This window comes from Thunnus albacares, chromosome 24 (genome assembly GCF_914725855.1).
Source record: "Thunnus albacares chromosome 24, fThuAlb1.1, whole genome shotgun sequence".
NCBI classification, from domain to species: Eukaryota; Metazoa; Chordata; class Actinopteri; order Scombriformes; family Scombridae; genus Thunnus; species Thunnus albacares.
The window spans coordinates 12,363,808-12,380,974 of record NC_058129.1 but is presented as its reverse complement, the minus strand read 5'-3'; the positions used below and the strand labels follow the sequence as shown (position 1 = coordinate 12,380,974).

Here is a 17,167-nt window from a genome sequence, read left to right as displayed (position 1 = left end):
CCACTTGAAGTCCATGAGTTTCCTCAGCAGAGTGGATACAAACTTTCAAACATTCAGATCTTTATTTTAAATCAATTTTGATAACATTAAAACATCTGTGACCACATAGACTTTATACTGATCCACACTGAGCATCTTTTTGGTCTTCATATTTAATATAAGATGAAAAAGCTGCACTGGCTAATTCACTGTTAAGTCACTGTGTGTTTATTGAAGTAGCAGCATGTTGTCATTAATATTAATGAAGCTCTTTTTCACTGTTTGTATTTGACAGTTTTTAGCCTGCATCCTGTTGGGTTCAGGTGTTTGGAGTTTCCATTTTCTAAACTTGTTCATTCTAAACCTTCTTCAGCTCTGAACAGATTATGAAACATTGAATGTTTTCAAACACAATAATCTGCTTCTGACGCTACATGATTTCTTCTTTATTCAGATTGTGGAACTGCAGGTTGTCAGAGATCAGCTGTGTTTCTCTGGTCTCAGCTCTGAAGTCCAACCCCTCCCATCTGAGAGAGCTTGATCTGAGAGGAAACTCCTTGAGTTCTTCAGACCAGAAGCTGCTGTCTGATCCGGAGTCCAGACTGGAGACTCTGAGGTCAGTAGAGAGTTGGAGTCAGTCCGTGCTGGTTTCAGCAGTTTTTTATTAAACACAGTTTGTATCAAAGCAAAGATGCAGTATTTCCTGGTGAACCTCCAACCTTCTCAGTGGCTGCTTTCCCCAGTGAAGCTGTGAGAGGAGAACGGTGACAGGCTTCAGGATCGGACACAACCACAGAGAGAGAGAGAACAGTCAGCCAATCAGATCAGCCAGAAGCTTGTTGTGATCTTGTGTTTGAGTCAATGTGAAGACGACTGTTGTTGTTGTTGTTCATGTCTGCAGGAAATAAAGCTGGATTACAGCTGACAGCCTTAAAAGATGTATAGAGACAGTGGTCCTCATTCATCCAACTGTCGTACCATCAAATCTGATCTGAAAGTGTTTGTTCTCTCATTTCAACACTAAAGAATTGATCAGTTCATCTTTGTCAGAGCTCTAAGATCAGTCTGACTGAAGCCTGCAAATCACTGGCTCTGATTTCACTGAACCATCATTACGTTTAGTAACCATGTGGTCTTTATACAGACCAGAACCTCTGCTGAAGTCCAGGAATCACATCTTTATATCTGTCCATCACTTATTTTGTTTCCTCCAAATATTTTCAATGACAGCCTCCATTTTTATTTGTCAAATGATATTTCAAAAGCAGATAAGATGTTGATCAACACACAGAGACTCTTGCTTTCACTTTAACAGCAGGTCACATGTAACAACAGTAAATGTATCACTAAAGTGTTTGTGCAGTAATGATGTGTTCATGACTCTCTGCACTTTATTTCCTCTGTGTACTTCAGTGAAATCTGCAGAGTAAACAGACTTGATGACAAAAGTCTCTGCAGGTCTGTGAGATCGGAGCTCAGTGTGTTCACTCCAACACGTTAATACGAGAGCTGAGAGGAAGCAGGCTACGCTGCTCCACTTCTGGTCTGAACAGGACTGAAGTCCCTGCTGGTCTTTATACTGGATGTGCTGCATCACTGACTGACAGCTGATGAAGTGAGTCTCACTAAACACTGATTTATGACCTCTGTTGTTTCTTCTTCTCTCATCAGCTTGGACTACTGGTGATCTCTGTAAGAGTGAGTGAACATCCAGGAGTTCGTGTTGAGAGAGGATCAGCTGTATCCTGATGATCCAGAGAGGTTGAAGCAGCAGCAGCAGCAGCAGCAGCAGCTTGTGTGTAGAGAGACTCTTACTGGGCCATGTTACTGGGAGGTAGAGTGGAGAGGAGAGCTTCATCCAGCAGTGACTGACAGAGGAATCAGAAGAAGTGGAGATGAGTCTCAGTGCTGCAGTCTGAACTGATCTGAGAACAGCTCCACTGTCACACACAAAGTCAAGTCCACCATCATCCCTGTGTGTTCCTCTGGATCTGACAGAGTATCATCAGTGTATCTGGACTGCTCTGCTGCTGCTCTGTCCTTCTACAGCGTCTCTGCAGACACACCCAGACTCCTCCATTCAACCACCTCCTCCACCCTCCTCCTGGACCTGAGTCTCAGTCTGGGTTTTGGTCCATGTGGATCATCTCCAGCAGAGGCTTGTTTAGAAAGACTTTCCTGCCTTTGTATATAAGTTGTATATATGTTTTAAATGTAAATAAGTTTTAAATGTCTCTTTACTTTCAGACATGTGACCATCTGTATCTGTTGAAACCAGAGTGACACTGCAGATTATTGCAGAATCACTTGACACTATAATTATTAATTAATTTACAGGATTTATAATATGGCATCTGAATTTACTTTACTACTGCTAGCCAAAGTACGACCATTTATAAATCTAAAAAGATGTTGAAAAGCTGATTCATACCTTCATTTCAAGCTGACTTGATTACTATAATGCACTTTTAACTGGCCTCCCAAAAAAAAAAACACTGAGAGATTTCAGCTCATTCAAAACTCTGCAGCTCAGATATTAACCAGAACCAAGAAGGAGAGAACACATTAGTTCACTTTTAGCTGCTCTGATCCAGCTTCCTGTAACATTCAGTATTGACTTTAAGGTCCTCCTCCTCATATACAAACAAAGCCCTTAATGGGCTAGGACCAAGCTACATTGCTAACTCCTTTGTTAACTATTTGCCCTCAAGAACACTGCGATCATCTGGAGATGACCAACAACAGCCGAAAGAAAATCGGGAATGCAGCCTTTGTCAATTACGCCCCAAACCTATGGAACATACTACAGATAGATATCAGGGAAGCCAGCTCACTAAATATTTTACTTTATTTTATACATTCTATGTATTTTATGTGTTCACTTTGTTTTTATTTTATTTTATTTTATTCTTATTCTTCTTATATTATTATTCAGTATGCATTCTATTTTATGTGTCAGTGGGTTTTATCTTCCACCTTATATCATGCAATCTATGTAATTTTAGTATTTTTCACTTTATTTTTCACTTCATCTATTTTATCTTATTTTTATTATCAAGTGGGCTTTATTTTCCATTTCATGTTACACGGGTGCTGAGGTCAGTGGTAGGTAGATTTGAGAAAAAAGACTGTGGATTGTGTTTGGTCAGCTTTGGGTTGCACCTGACACAGAGAAGACCCACAGTGAGGTCAAACCCGAGGGAAGATGTTCCGATGTGTGTCTGTGTCTGATGGAGAAATGGGAGGTTCTTCAGAGACCTATGCACCGTATATATATATCACATATATATTACATATTATGTATTGTGTATTCACTTTATTTTATCTTATATTTATTAACGTTATCAGAAAAAAGTTTAAATCATTCTTTGATCATTGTATCATAAATTATATTCTCCTTCTTTGGCACACAGCATAGCCTCCTCCCCCTTGCACGCATGAGAATATTGGCGCGGCCAATCAAAAATTTAGTAGGCTAGTAGTGTGATGCGGAAACAAACATCCCTCAGGATTATGTGAGATCTGTCAAATGGAGGAATCAGTGCAGCATGTAATTTTTCACTGTCATAAATACTCTCGAGAAGGAGAAACATTAAAGAGGGAAATCAGGAAGCTTGAAGTGGAAGAAATGAGTCTAAAAATGTATTTGCCATCAGGTTAGTGAGTCTATTTCATTATATGAAAGAAACTGGGCTGATCAAAAGAAATTAGTGTTCAGTGAAATATAGGAGACAAGTCATAACATTTCTGATATGCAAGAATGTTTGTTGCTTCACATCTATGGCACTTTGTGTGTTTGTTCTGTTTCATTTAATTAAAGATTAAACAAGACAATAAACTTTAGTCTTTGTTATTTGATAACCGCTAATAAATAAAACAATTTGTATAGTAGCAAATAAAAACTGACTTTGGGCAATTTGATTTCTGACCCACCAAAAAAAAACATTAATGTTGAACCCTGTATACAGTTAGCTAGTTTAGTCCAGTGGTTCCCAACCTAGGGGTTGGGCCCCTCCAAAGGGTCACCAGATAAATCTGAGGGGTCGTGAGATGATTAATGGGAGAGGAAAGAAGAAAAAACAAAGTTCTGATACACAAATCTGTTCTCACCTTTCTGACTTTTTCTCTAATCTTTGATTTTTGGTGAAATATTGGATCATTTGAACATTTATTGAAATGAAACCATGTGAGAAGTTTAGAGGTAAAAATCACTATTTGGTGGAGCTGTTAACAACTCATAGACATCTGACATCTGAAAAAAACGTTGTATGAGAGAGTAGGTGCACCAAAATGAGCTCCTGAATACATCTCAAACTTGAACCTAAAAAGTGGAACATTTTGCAAAATAACCTTCAAATAATCTTCAGAAAGGACTTTAAATAAGAGGTAACAGCATTAATCAGCAAGAACAGAAGAGGAAACATCATCTTTGGATATAACAACTAGCTAGCTGTCAACTGCTAACTTTTTGTTGTTTAGTTGAATATTTTGAATAAAGTTTGTGTCTTGATAGTGGCAAATAATAAAAAGTCAGACTCAGACCACGTCGTGTCTTCTGCAGATCAGAGACGAGCCCCCACCACTGCCAAGAGGTTCTCGTCTTGTATGTTTGTATTGTCGTTGATTCCACCCCCTTAGTACCCCCTTAATCGGGCCCCTGCCACTCTATTTGGCTGCCGGGAGTTTTAAAAGCCAACAGCCTGTGTGTCCGTGAATGCGTCATGTTGTCGCACACTGTCAAGTTAACGATCAAGGTGATGTTTGTGTGTGTTTTTTTAAAATCTAGGTAGGAGGTAAAGTACAAATCGGCTGCATTAAAACGCAAAGAGCGAGAGAGTAAGAAAAGCGGATCATCAAGCTAACGTTATTGCTAGCACTACTAGCCTGACAGCGGCTAACGGCCAGACTATCCAACCTCACTTTGCTGTGTGTTGAGCGGGACATAAACATCGACAAAGACAAAGTGGCATCATGAAGGAGAGGAGGATGAAGATTTAAAAAGGGACCGTGATATGTACAAAGTTGGTTAACCTGTTGGGATTATTTTGTTCTATGGAGGATGGTGGAAGACACACATGGACTAATTTACACTAAACTACAGCAGGCTGAGCAGGGACAACACTTGGTGAGTGAAACATGCCACTTCCATAACTTATGGAAGTCATATGATGAACTGGATCTTGTACTGGGACTGACAAGCCCGCCGAGGCTTTGAATAAGGTGGATTTCCCCAGTTTTGCATTTCTAAGTGGTTCAGTCACCTGTTGACTGTGTGGTTTGAGAATGAGCCTGTGCAGAAGCTGCTTGTTGCTTGTGAGAATTAATTCCTGCAGAAAACAAGAGTGAGTAAGTCGTGTATTTGATACATGCAGTGATACTTTTTTACATGAACAAAAACTCATAAAGAATAAACATAAAGAAATATGTGTGACTCATGTATCTACAGTATGATATGTGCATTATTTCTTTTTGATGAGAACATAAATATGCTGTCTAGATGCCATCTTAGAGTTTTCTAATTGAATGTAATGTGGTTTGTTGTATTACACCACTATGAAACACTCTGTTTTGATAAAATGAAATGTTATCCTCCGGTATACCTTATTTCTTTATAATGACCTGTCTGACTTGTCCTCTGACCACACCACTGCTATTAGGCTATTAGTGCTTGGTTTCACACTTAATTTAGTTAACCTTGATAAATGTTTGAGGTCACAAGATGATAAAAAAGTATCATACAAAAAAAGAGCAATTTCTGTTCATTTATTCAGATTTTTCTCTAGTTGCGCTGCTCTTTTCTTGGGAAATACTGAACGTTTTCACCTTTTCAGGGCTCAACAAAGATGCAAACATCCATAATTAGTCTTTCTTAACGTAAATGTTGGTTATGAAGAAATAAGTCATAATTTGAGATTAATGTGTTGTTTGACTCCATATTTTCCGCATCTCGGCACCTGTCTGTGTCACTGCCTGTGGTGTTGTAGACTGTCTGCTTTGTGTTTGATTAGACAAATTTTATGTTGATGTTATTCCCGTGTAAGAAAGACATGGTACTGAGTCAGTGCATATTTCTTTATATCTTTCAGCAAATAATGCAGCAATCAGCCTGCAGGTGAGGTCAAGTGTCATTCATATTAGTGCTAAGTTTCACTACATCTTTGTTGTTTTTTTTGATGAATTGTGTAATCGATTGTATTATTGCTGTTATTAACACACACTTCCTGACATCCACAGTCTGTCTCACCTGTTTCCAAGTTGTCAGATATAAAGACTGATATAATTCAGGCCTGCTGGTGGTAAATAAAGCTTATTTGTTCTCCAATTCTGGATTTTCAGTGTATTTCTTTTGACTATTCAGGTGTTTTGAATGTCCACCAGCTGCTGGATGCACCCAGGACTAAACTTTCTCTCCACAGCTTGTTCAATCTCAGCTCTTGGTGTAAACATTTGCATTATTACAGTAAGTGCATTAATGAGTCTGCTGTCTTTGAGATTTTCATCTTGTATTATTGCAGAAGAGATTACAGCCCCTGAACATGTTCCTGTTCATATCGACTGTCAGTGTTTTAACCAGCATCATTGTTTCATCATTGCATAAGTTGTTTCAGGTTTTTTATGTAAAAATGCAAAACATTTAGCAGTAGTAGTGCTGATAATATAAAACTTATAAGACTGGTCTGATAGGTGATGTTTTTTTCTGTGGTGCTTTCAGGTGTTGTAGTAACTTGTGTCTTCTGAGTTTTGACACTCGGCTGAAGAACAGCAGCCTTTTTATTTGATGAAGCGACCAAATTTGTATTTTCCTTTTTAACTTTTAAACTCTAAAGGTAGTTAAAGGTAACTTTAACTTTTGACTGTTCTCAAAAGATGCAATCCTGAATGCCCTAATGTCCATTTTATCACACTAGCACGTGAACGCACCACAGAAATGACTCTCTTGTACACACTTTTAGTTCAGTCTTTCTTTAGCTGTACACAGTGTCATTGAAAGGGCACCTTCATAATGTAAACACAGTTTTTATTTTCAGCATCTTTTAACAGCATTAAAACATTAAAACATCGTTACTTCCTACAGTTCGGTGCTATTTGATTTTTAAAGCAAAGATTTAACATTGGTGACTGTTAGTTATTGAAGAATTCATTCTTTATCATACACCACCTCATTCATTTCATATGTACAGAGTCTTCATACAGGCATACTGTTGAGACTTGTTGACTGTTGAGTCACCTGTGCAGGTACATCTCTGACTACATGTACACAAGGAAGCAGAAGGAGTTTACATGCAGCAGGTCAGTCAATCACAGCAATAGAATAACGCTGCCATCTGCTGGTGAAAGCAGGCTACTACTGAACAGTTTATCTGCTATTGGCTGCTCTTTGCTGTCAAGTTATTCTGAGAGATACCAGTCGGTACCAAACACCAGCCAATAGCTCTAATTCACAACAGACAGATTTACACATCACTGATTTGAAGGATAATCATGCTCTCAGCTTTTGAACAACATTTCCCATAATGCTTTAGGGGGATATAAACAGGAAGTAAAGCGTTGCCATGGATTCAGCGAGTTAGCTGTGAGCTACAACTAGAGCCCCGTTTTTTTTGTTTTTTATTTGTTTACATGTTGACAAAATGGCGCCATTAAAAGTATCCCGAATTAGTTATTATCATTTCCTTTTTATTATCAGTTTGCATTGTAGCCATGAATCTACAGACATCACTGGATTACTTGATACTGAAGAAAACTTTTAAACTTCTAAGCAGATTTATGGACATTTATTCGCGATGCACATGACATATGATGATATCGTCGGGGAGTGTAAGTCACGCTGAATCTAAAAATGTGTGTATTATGTCTGTGTGTTCAGATTTTACTGAGTCCTCTGGATTATTTGGTTTTTCAATCAGTTATAACTAATGAAAAATGCTGTTACAAGTTTCTAGAGGTCAGAGTAAAATTATATGTAACGGAGGAAAAGCAGCTTTACGCATTTGGGAAGCTGGAAGGAGGTGAAACTTCAGCTGTGCTGCTGCTGCCTCACTGTCACCACCAACAGCTGCAAGTGATCAATTAATTAAGGTGTAAAGAGGAAAATAAATATCTCTCCAGTTTTTGTTCAGTTTTCAGTAAAACTGTGCTGATGAACAAACAGTCCATTTGACTCTGTATCTCTGGTGTCTCATAAGCTTCATTGATCACATAAATACAGAAATGTGTAAACTATCTGGCAGTGATATTGTGCGACTGTTTCCTCAGATCAGGCCCTTCGTCTATGAACAAACAGACAGACACATTAGTGGAGATATTTGGAGGCGTTGAAGGTCATCGAGATGAAGTCCTGAGTGCTGTGAGTAACATCTAATCACAGCTGCCATCTGAAGAATAATCCACGAACACAGAAAAACTAGATGGCATTTAAGATGTGTTGCTGTTGTTTTTTCATCCAACTGCAGGATTTTGATCTCTTGGGTGAATAAATGATGTCATGTGTGATGGACCACTCCCTAAAACTTTGGCGGATTAATTCAGAGAGAATGCAGAAAGCCGTTGGCGGATCTTACGAGTACAACCCCTCCAAGACCAACAGGTACAATCACACACAGAAGTGGGATTTTCATTGTAATGTTTTTTATAGTCCATTAATAACTCCTGGATTAAATCAATCTAATCAAATCTACATACTACCAATATTGGGATCTGTACATTCCCGTCTACAGATTGCAGGAAGTTTGCTGGCAACTGGACCATCTTACCCTTAGAACAGATGGAATGAAAATTCATACTATCAACCTAAACAGAGACTTTAAAAAGCTGAAACACCACCCTCAAGGTCAGAATAGCTCATTCTCCTTCTCTGGTGAGATATGTGTTAAGTTAACGTTAAGGATACATACAGTATAATAATATTTTGTAGGATTTTGTGTGTTATTTGAAAAGGGCCAGTTTGTCATATTCTTGTTGGTTCTGTGTCAATTCACCCTGAATTCAAGAAATGATGAAGAGGGATGTCTATGTTCCTATTATATGAACTGCAGTTTTGATTCACTCTAACCAAGTTGACAGAAATATTGATGTTACGTGCGTGTGTGTCACAGGCCAGAGATTCAAAAAGTGTGTATTTGTGTGTTTGTGCGAGGAGATAAAAGATAGAATGTGAAAAAGAAAAAGTGCAAATCAGAGCTTTTTAAATGATGAAGGTTAACGAGCTGCATGTTTTTAGTTGTTCTGTTAATTCACTATAGTACAGTACAGAGTATTAACTCTTGAAACACAAAGCCATTCTTTCTGTGTGTGTGTGTTATTCTACAGGGTTTTCTATGGGGTTGTTCTGTATTATTTTTATCAAATCAGACTCTCACTAACTAGTCTCACGTGCTTTTACCCACAAACTTCATTCAAATGTAAGAATGTGCAGCATCTTTATGAAATGTGCGCATCTATTCAATTTAGCTGTTTTTAGTAATTGAAATATCAAAGTATCTTTCTTTTTTCTGTATGATGTCGCTCCCTCGCACAGGTATACGGCTAATTTGACTTCTCCACAGGAAAGCGTGTGATCACCAGAACGGCGATGTGGGTCAGTGGTCTGTTGTGTCACAATAAAAAGTTCCCCAGCTCAATTAGCTCAGTGATTAACTTTCCCGCTGGCTGATTAAAAATGCTCCTGTCGTCACCCTTTACCGAGGCGCTGTCCCGACTATTGAAGCTGGTTCATTGGAAGAGTTTAGGGCTCTTGGTAATGTACTGAAACACCATCTGTCAGCTAAAGCAAGCACACTCACATTTCTTACAGAAAGTTACACCTTTTCTAGTTTATTGTTATTTTATATTATAATGTATTCATTCATGTATTTTTCCTATGAAAATGTAAATGATAATTGAGTTTAATAATATGTGATTTATCTTTATCAATAATGTGACCTCATGAAGCTTATTTGGTTAGAGTAACAGTCTTGTTTCCTTATTAATTCAGACTATAGCGATATAGTTTGTGTGTTTGATAGTTTGAGTGTTAGTTTATTGGAGGGAATGTCTTCTCACTTGCTGCAACCCAGAGAGGTCAGAGGTCAGGCTAACATCTAGATCAGCACAGCTACAGCAAGGATTCAGTGTATTTATATATTATTTATATATTTATAGAAACTTTATTGACATGTTGTTTTGATCAGATGAGGTCAGACTGTTTAAAAGGTTGGATGAAAATGTTATTAGTAAAACATCTTGTATTGGATTCACTTTGATGTCAGATTTCTTGCAGCACAAACATCATCTGTATCACATTCATGACCCAAAAAAACAAGCAACTGCAGCACATTCAGTGTCCCCTAAAAGACCCAGTTGAGCTTTAGAGCTTGAAAATAAAGACATTTTTGGAAAGTGAGGATATTTTGTCTGCCCATCCCTTCTTAAAGGGGCTCTTTAAGATCTGGTTTAGTGTGAAGGTTAGAATTGGGTAAGGGTCAGGTTAAGGGTCTGGGGTAGGCAATGAGTTGGGACAAGGTTAAGATAAGAAGCTATAGGGAATGTTTCAGGTTACTGCGAGTCCTCACAAGTATGGAAGTACAAGTGTGTGAGTGCGAATGTGCACCTCTGTGTGTGTTAGGACAACTCATTAAGTGTGTCGTCCTTCTGTAGAAGAATAAGGAGAGCAGGACACTATGCTGCAGTCTGCACTCAGCATGTCAGTCACACACAGCAGTCAGTAAGCCATTTCCTGTTATGGGTGAGTGTATTCAGGTTTGTGTGTGTGTGTGAGAGAGAGAGACGCTACTATGCACTGTCTCCATAGTGGAATAATTGAGTCTAGGACTTCTATTGACATATGTGTGGCACATAGGATATTAACATGCAATTGCCAACTTACTTGTGTTATTTTTTTTATATGTTTGCACTTTATTTTACATGTTAACAGACCCTCCTTCAATTTCATATATTTCTATTTGGAGTGTAAAAGGCAGGAGATCAGCTGGGGGTTTATAAGCTGTGAGCCTGCGCTGCATTCTTTAGTTGGCAGTTAACGTATAATCAGTAAAGCCACGGAGGATCAGCAGACTCACACTCTTTTTTCCATCTGTTCTTTCAGGTGTGTAAATATCATGTAAACATTTATACAGTTTATCAGTTTTTCTATTTAATGTACTGATATGCATTGTAGCGTGTAGTTTGTAGTTTTATCAGCGGTCTTTGCGCTAGCTTGGTGTCCTAAACTGGGACGAGTTGGCGCTAGCTTGCCGTTTACGATGATGGATATCATCAAATTACACCTGTCAAAACGTCAAAGGGAGTCAGATGTAACGTTTGCTTGACTCCACTGATATATATGTATTTATAAGATTTAATGTTAGCGTGTTTTATAGTTTATATTTCTTTGTTTTATTCATTTTCTTCTAACGGTTAATAGCGTTTATTTTCAGTTTTAACGGTTAATAGAATGTAGACGGTTAGAGCCCGAACAGCTGATTAGCAGCGCTGTAGTTTACCGTTGCCAAGGCAACCAGGCAGCTCACGGGTTGTAATACGTCACGCGTAAACAGAGAGGATGAATGAGAGAGATTATATTGTTAATGTAAATGTTGTGTGACTGAAGTTATATAGAATTGATCATTTTTAATAGGCTATTAGTTTATGCATGATTGCTGTATTTTGAAATATTGAAATTTTAATATTATACAGTGATTTTGATATTGTATTGTTATTGTTTTGCATTGTTGTTGTGTTTTTCCAACTAAGTTCAGTTGGCAGTTAACGTATAATCAGTAAAGCCACGGAGGATCAGCTGACTCACACTGTGTTGTCCATTTGTTCTTTCAGAAAAAATGATTTTCTAAAATATGTCACCCTTCGAGTGAGCTTACACTCTATGGGCGTAACGTATGCATGCATGTAAAAAGAAACACACACGCTCATCCTCACACTGATAAATGGATGAAGAAATCTGTTGGCTACATTCACTCCGATCATTAATAAGACTCTCTCGGATTTGTGTCATTTGAATGGAAATGAATCATAGGATTATGTTTGGTTTCTGTCTCGGGGTAAAATGTGTGTGTTTCCATGAAGTGGAATTTGTTGGAGTGAGTTGTGGGACGACTGGAGACGACGAGGTGTTAATGAGCGCTTGTTTGATTTGTGAATTGGAAACCGGAAAGTCTTTACTTCCTGCTGATTTGCTCTGTTTAGTAGTAAAGTAAATACTGCTTATGTGCATATGAGTGTGCTTTTCCTTCCTTCTATCCATTTTTTCTTTCCTTTCATCCTCCCTTGTTGTTTTCTTTTGTCTCATCTTCATTCTTAATTCAATATTTCTAAACACAGGGAGGAAAATGAGATCTGAACAAAACTGACAGGAAAAAGAGAGAGAGGGTAAGCGAAGGAGGAATGACATGAATCTTTTGTGCAGTGCTCTCTCTCCACCAACCTCTCTGTGCTCTCAGTCGATGAATGAGAGGAAAATAGCCTGTGTTCCTCCATCTTTCCTTGGCCTCCTGACAACTCCACAGCGATCAATAATCAATCCCTAACCTCTCTCATCTGTCTCACCTTCTCTTTCTCTCTTTCTTTTGCTCCATCCTCTCTTTCCTTTCAAGCCCTTCCATGTCACAAGATATTGAAGCTGCTGCGAGGACGTGCACAGGACTGTGCCGATGCACAAATGTACACAGTCACACACACAAGTAAGAACACAAACAGCTACTGACTTTTTTTTCTAAAACTTGTTGAGGGGCCTAAGTTGTGTCGGGTCCTGTCAGATGGCCCCAAACATCTGTACAAATCAGGATTTATGGAATCACATCGTCATGGTGTCTGAAACCTCCTCCTGCCACACCTTGCTGATTATGGGATTGTGGGGGCTGCGTCCCACAATTATTTAAGTTACTGAAACTGACAATCTGCATGTCCATTTCATGCAGCGATCGGCCAGGTGTGCAGAGGTGAGACACTTTGCAGGATTTGAACCGCTCTCCTAAGGTCCTTTTTTTCATTCATCATTTCATTTCTGTCACTTTTCAAAAAAAACTTAGTGAGACAAGAAATGTCATGTAGGAGAGTTAGTCTGAAAGTGTTCACCATAATCCCCGTTTGTGTGATTATTACATTTCACTGGTCTCTATGATGTCAGGCTTATCACCAGACCTTCCAGTATGACGATACACAACAGCTACTAAGTAGCATGTCCAGGCCTTCAGGCAGCCTGTGTGTAGCCTGGGAGGAGAAACCAATGGCAAAAAAATAAATGTCCACAAAGTGACTCAAACTGTAAAACTGCAAATGTACGGACACAACTGGGAAGTGAGAGGGTCATGTCCTCCCCATCCCCAGTGGAAATGATGCCCTTCAATACTGAGAAGAGATGCACACACAGTCTTTCTATGGCCTATAATGTCTTGGTGGTGGCAGCTTCAGCTACAGAGTTTCACTGAAGCAGAAACAGACGACTCAGTGCCTCACCCACACACTCAGAGCCACACACACACACACACACACACACACACACACAGAGTCTATATATAGAGCTGCGGCTCAAATGTAGAAGCAATGAATGTACAACTCCTTTACCTTCATGTACATTCACAGGTAGCTGTTGCTTTAGGAAATGTTAATCTTGCCCATGCGGACGTGATAAAAGAGAGAAAACAGTCTGAGAGAGAAAAGAAAGAACAACACTATTCATCCCTGCTGTTTTCTCAATATCAGAAAAAGTGCTAAAAAAAATATTGAGTGATAATTATATGATGGACTGAAAAGGAAAAACTGAAAATGCATCTCATGTCAATCCCTTTGTTGTACATCCAGTGTCGACTCAGCATTGAACAAGAACAGTGACGCTGTTACAGGAAGCCACCTGCTGTTCTGGCATGTGTGTGTCTACATGTATGAGTGTTTCCCCTGCTGTGGTTATTAGGGAGGAAGAGGTGTCCCACTCAACATCTGTCCTGTGTCAAATTCACATTCAATTACTTGCAAAAAAAAAAGAGGATAAATGAGGAGATAAAACTATTTATGATTATATTTTCACATCCTGCAGGGTCTATTACTGAGTGAGTGTATGTGTGTGTCTTTCTTCTTTCTTTCTATATCTCTATCTTTAAAAAGATCCCTAAAAACATCATGCAGATTGTTAAAAGCAACACAAAATATCTACAGAAAATACCAAGAACATCATGACTTCACTTTCAATTACAAGTGATAAAGACTCCAGCAACAGGAGGCCCAAATGCTGCAGCACAACATGTATTTACTCTATCAAGTGCAGGAGTGGGCAGTTTATATCATCACTGTTATATGAGTGCAGGATGAAATTTCATACATGAAAAGGGATTATTAGGCTTAAACGTGCATATAAATACACTGTCTTCCCTTAAACTGTATATTGTTAAATAAAGTTAGAGATCAGTTTGTTTCTCTTGCACTCTCTCTGGTCCATTTGCAGTCTTTTCTCTTTCACGCTCTCTTTTTAAACAAGTTGTGTAGTCAGTAATATAAATTCAATTTAAACCTCAGTGACATTAAACGCTGCTGTCCCTAATCCCACCTGATCTGTAAACAGTAACACCATCACTGCTGTTATGAAGTCTGACACTCCAGCATCTGCTTTTGTATCTGTTGCTATAAGAAAGGACGTCAACTTCAATCAGAAAAGCAGAGCAACATTCATTTGTTTTATCCACTTTCCACAGTCCCACATCTCCACTTCTTTTAAATTTAAAATGTAGGCACTTAAAACTCAAATCTTTTATTCATTGGTCTGATTGTGAAACACGTCGGTGGTTTAAAGTGCTCACGGTCACTTCCCAAACGACATTTAGTGATTACAGAGCTGCGAGACAGAGTGGCTGTTTTCAATCTGGTTTCATGATTATTCAATAATTTCTTTCTCTCTCACTCACACACACACACAAATCTACTAACATTTATACTTAATCATAATGACACTCACACACACAAAAAAAGATGCACAAATACAAATCTGGTTCCATGTTTATTAAATAAGGTGAGATCTGATGCCGCCTCTTTCTTCTTCACACACTCACATGCAGTACGTTCCTTATGGTGCCATGTTAATTCAAATCATGCATTATGATGCTGTTTCCTTTTACAACATGGACATCAACACACTTATTTTCATTTCTCTGTCACAAAGTCTCTCAAACACATACAGTACTGTGCAAAAGTTTTAGGCACCCTAGATGTTTAGATTCTTATGCATTATGCAATACCATCAGGGAGGTGTCTGATCGGTCCCAAATTTATTCATGACATGACAATGACCCCAAGCACACAGCTAGAGTCATAAAGAACTATTTTCAGCAACAAGAAGAATGATGAGTCCTGCAACAGATAGTGTGGTATGGTCCCCATAGAGCCCTGATCTCAATATCATGGAGTCAATCTGGGATTACATGAAGAAGCACCTGAGATGGCCTAAATAATAAATCCACAGAAGAACATCTTTCTCCAAGATGGTTACAACAACTTACCTGCAAGTTACCATGAAAAACTGTGTTAAGGTGTACAGAGGAGAACTGCTGCTGTTTTAAAGGCAAAGCTGCTCACAACAAATATTGATTTCATTTAGGTTTCTGCTGTTTACTCAACTTTGTAAGGGGTTCATTGATAAATTGAAACAATTTATAGCAATATTTTTGTAAGCATTCTCACTTTACTTTTAGTGCCTAAAACTTTTACACAGTACTGTATACACACAAAAACGTGCACAAACTCAAATAGACCTCATCATTGTCGTAATTCAATTCATAAACGCACACATACATTCACAAACTGATACTCATCATTCACTGTATTACATTACAGACCATAAACATGTTTAGCGTTGTCATAGTGAGTTAATTTGGGCTCCCTGTCTGTTAATATAACCTACATTTCAGTTACAGTTTTCATTGTGCAAGGAAATCGTAAATAAAGTGTTAGTGTATGTGTGTGTGTGGCTTTGCACATATACAGTATATGTTGCAACAGCTTATTAAATCCTGTGGAAAGAAAGAAATGCTCATACTGTACATAGTAGCCATGGTAGATAGCACAGCAATAAAACATCAGTGGATTAAAGAGAACAAAAAGAGAAACAGATGGACCAGCATGGTCAGAGGAGAGAAATATGTACATCAATATCTTTTGAAATCACCCATTCATGTCAATATTAGTAAAATCATGAAATGAAACAATTACTGTACATGAATGTGTGCATTATTAACGTCAGCCATGTGACTTTTAGCAGGAAACACATTTGCATTCTCTGTTAGAATATGAAGGGAACCCAGATGGATTATGTAGAAATTCTGATATATTTTGAAACATTTAATTTACTATTTTATCAGGCTATATGGGATCCAAAGTTATTGTAAACATAATATTGTAGGATAATACATTCACAGTCTACAGCACACAAGAGGCTATTTCTCTCCAAATGAAATGATTAGATCTGATTTTTAAATAAACAAACAGCTATATTATAATTTTATCTTCATCTTTTCCACAAACAATTTATTTGTCCCGTTTTGCACACATCACAGAGATACAACAGACTGCATTAATGCCATCTGAGCACTTTTTATTTCCTTGTTGGAATAAAAGACACACATCAGACTTTATGATCCAACTGATAAAGATTTATAAAGTCTGTTAATATTTGACTTTTGATCCAGTTTTTTCAGTCCAAAGTTCAGAGCTGCTGTTCTATGATCAGATTTCCTTAAAGAACACTTCAGGTTAAAGATGAATACAGAGAGTTGAATAGTATTGATTTAACGTGGTAAATATATTTTTTTTGTGGAAAAACCATATCAGACACACATTATTGTTCCAAGTAGAGTATTTTTATATGTCTTAGTACATGTCTGGAGAGGATTTTTAACTTTTTTTAATACTCATCCATTCACAAGAACTTATCAGAAATGAAGGACATAAAACCATAAAAATGCACTTTGTCTTCAACCTCACGTTACAAACAAAACCGTTTCTCTTGAGGAAAACTATAACATCTCTCCATCATTAAATCTGCCTGTTTCTAAAGCTAATAAAGGTGTAACTTTGCACACAGAAATCTTTGACTCTTACAGTATTGTGTTTTTCAGGAGACAACTCGTCCATAATTTATATTTGTACCAAACATTTGTCTTATATATCAGGAACAATTTGCTCTGAGCGTCATGAATATTACACTGTATCC

The 17,167-nt window shown here is 38.0% G+C and overlaps 3 protein-coding genes across 5 annotated transcripts in view; all 3 read left to right on the top strand.

Annotated features, from left to right (window-relative positions):
* LOC122976629 (ribonuclease inhibitor-like) overlaps positions 1-747 on the top strand; it is a 47,143-nt gene extending 46,396 nt beyond the window's left edge. Inside the window, exons 7-8 of the mRNA XM_044345210.1 lie at positions 434-595; positions 723-747. Of these exons, the coding sequence (XP_044201145.1) occupies positions 434-595; positions 723-747 (187 nt within the window). The remainder of the gene's footprint in view (positions 1-433; positions 596-722) is intronic.
* LOC122976030 (protein NLRC3-like) overlaps positions 1-17,167 on the top strand; it is a 165,428-nt gene that overhangs the window by 67,866 nt on the left and 80,395 nt on the right. The window lies entirely within an intron of this gene.
* Positions 5,086-17,167, top strand: part of LOC122976034 (periodic tryptophan protein 2 homolog) — a 75,137-nt gene continuing 63,055 nt past the window's right edge. Inside the window, exons 1-3 of one of the 3 annotated variants that reach the window (XM_044344286.1) lie at positions 5,086-5,104; positions 8,236-8,326; positions 8,433-8,566. The gene's annotated coding sequence lies outside the window, so the exon portion shown is untranslated. Of the gene's footprint in view, positions 5,105-7,724; positions 7,822-8,235; positions 8,327-8,432; positions 8,567-17,167 lie in introns of those variants that run through there. The other 2 variants (XM_044344284.1, XM_044344285.1) reach the window with 2 other exon arrangements.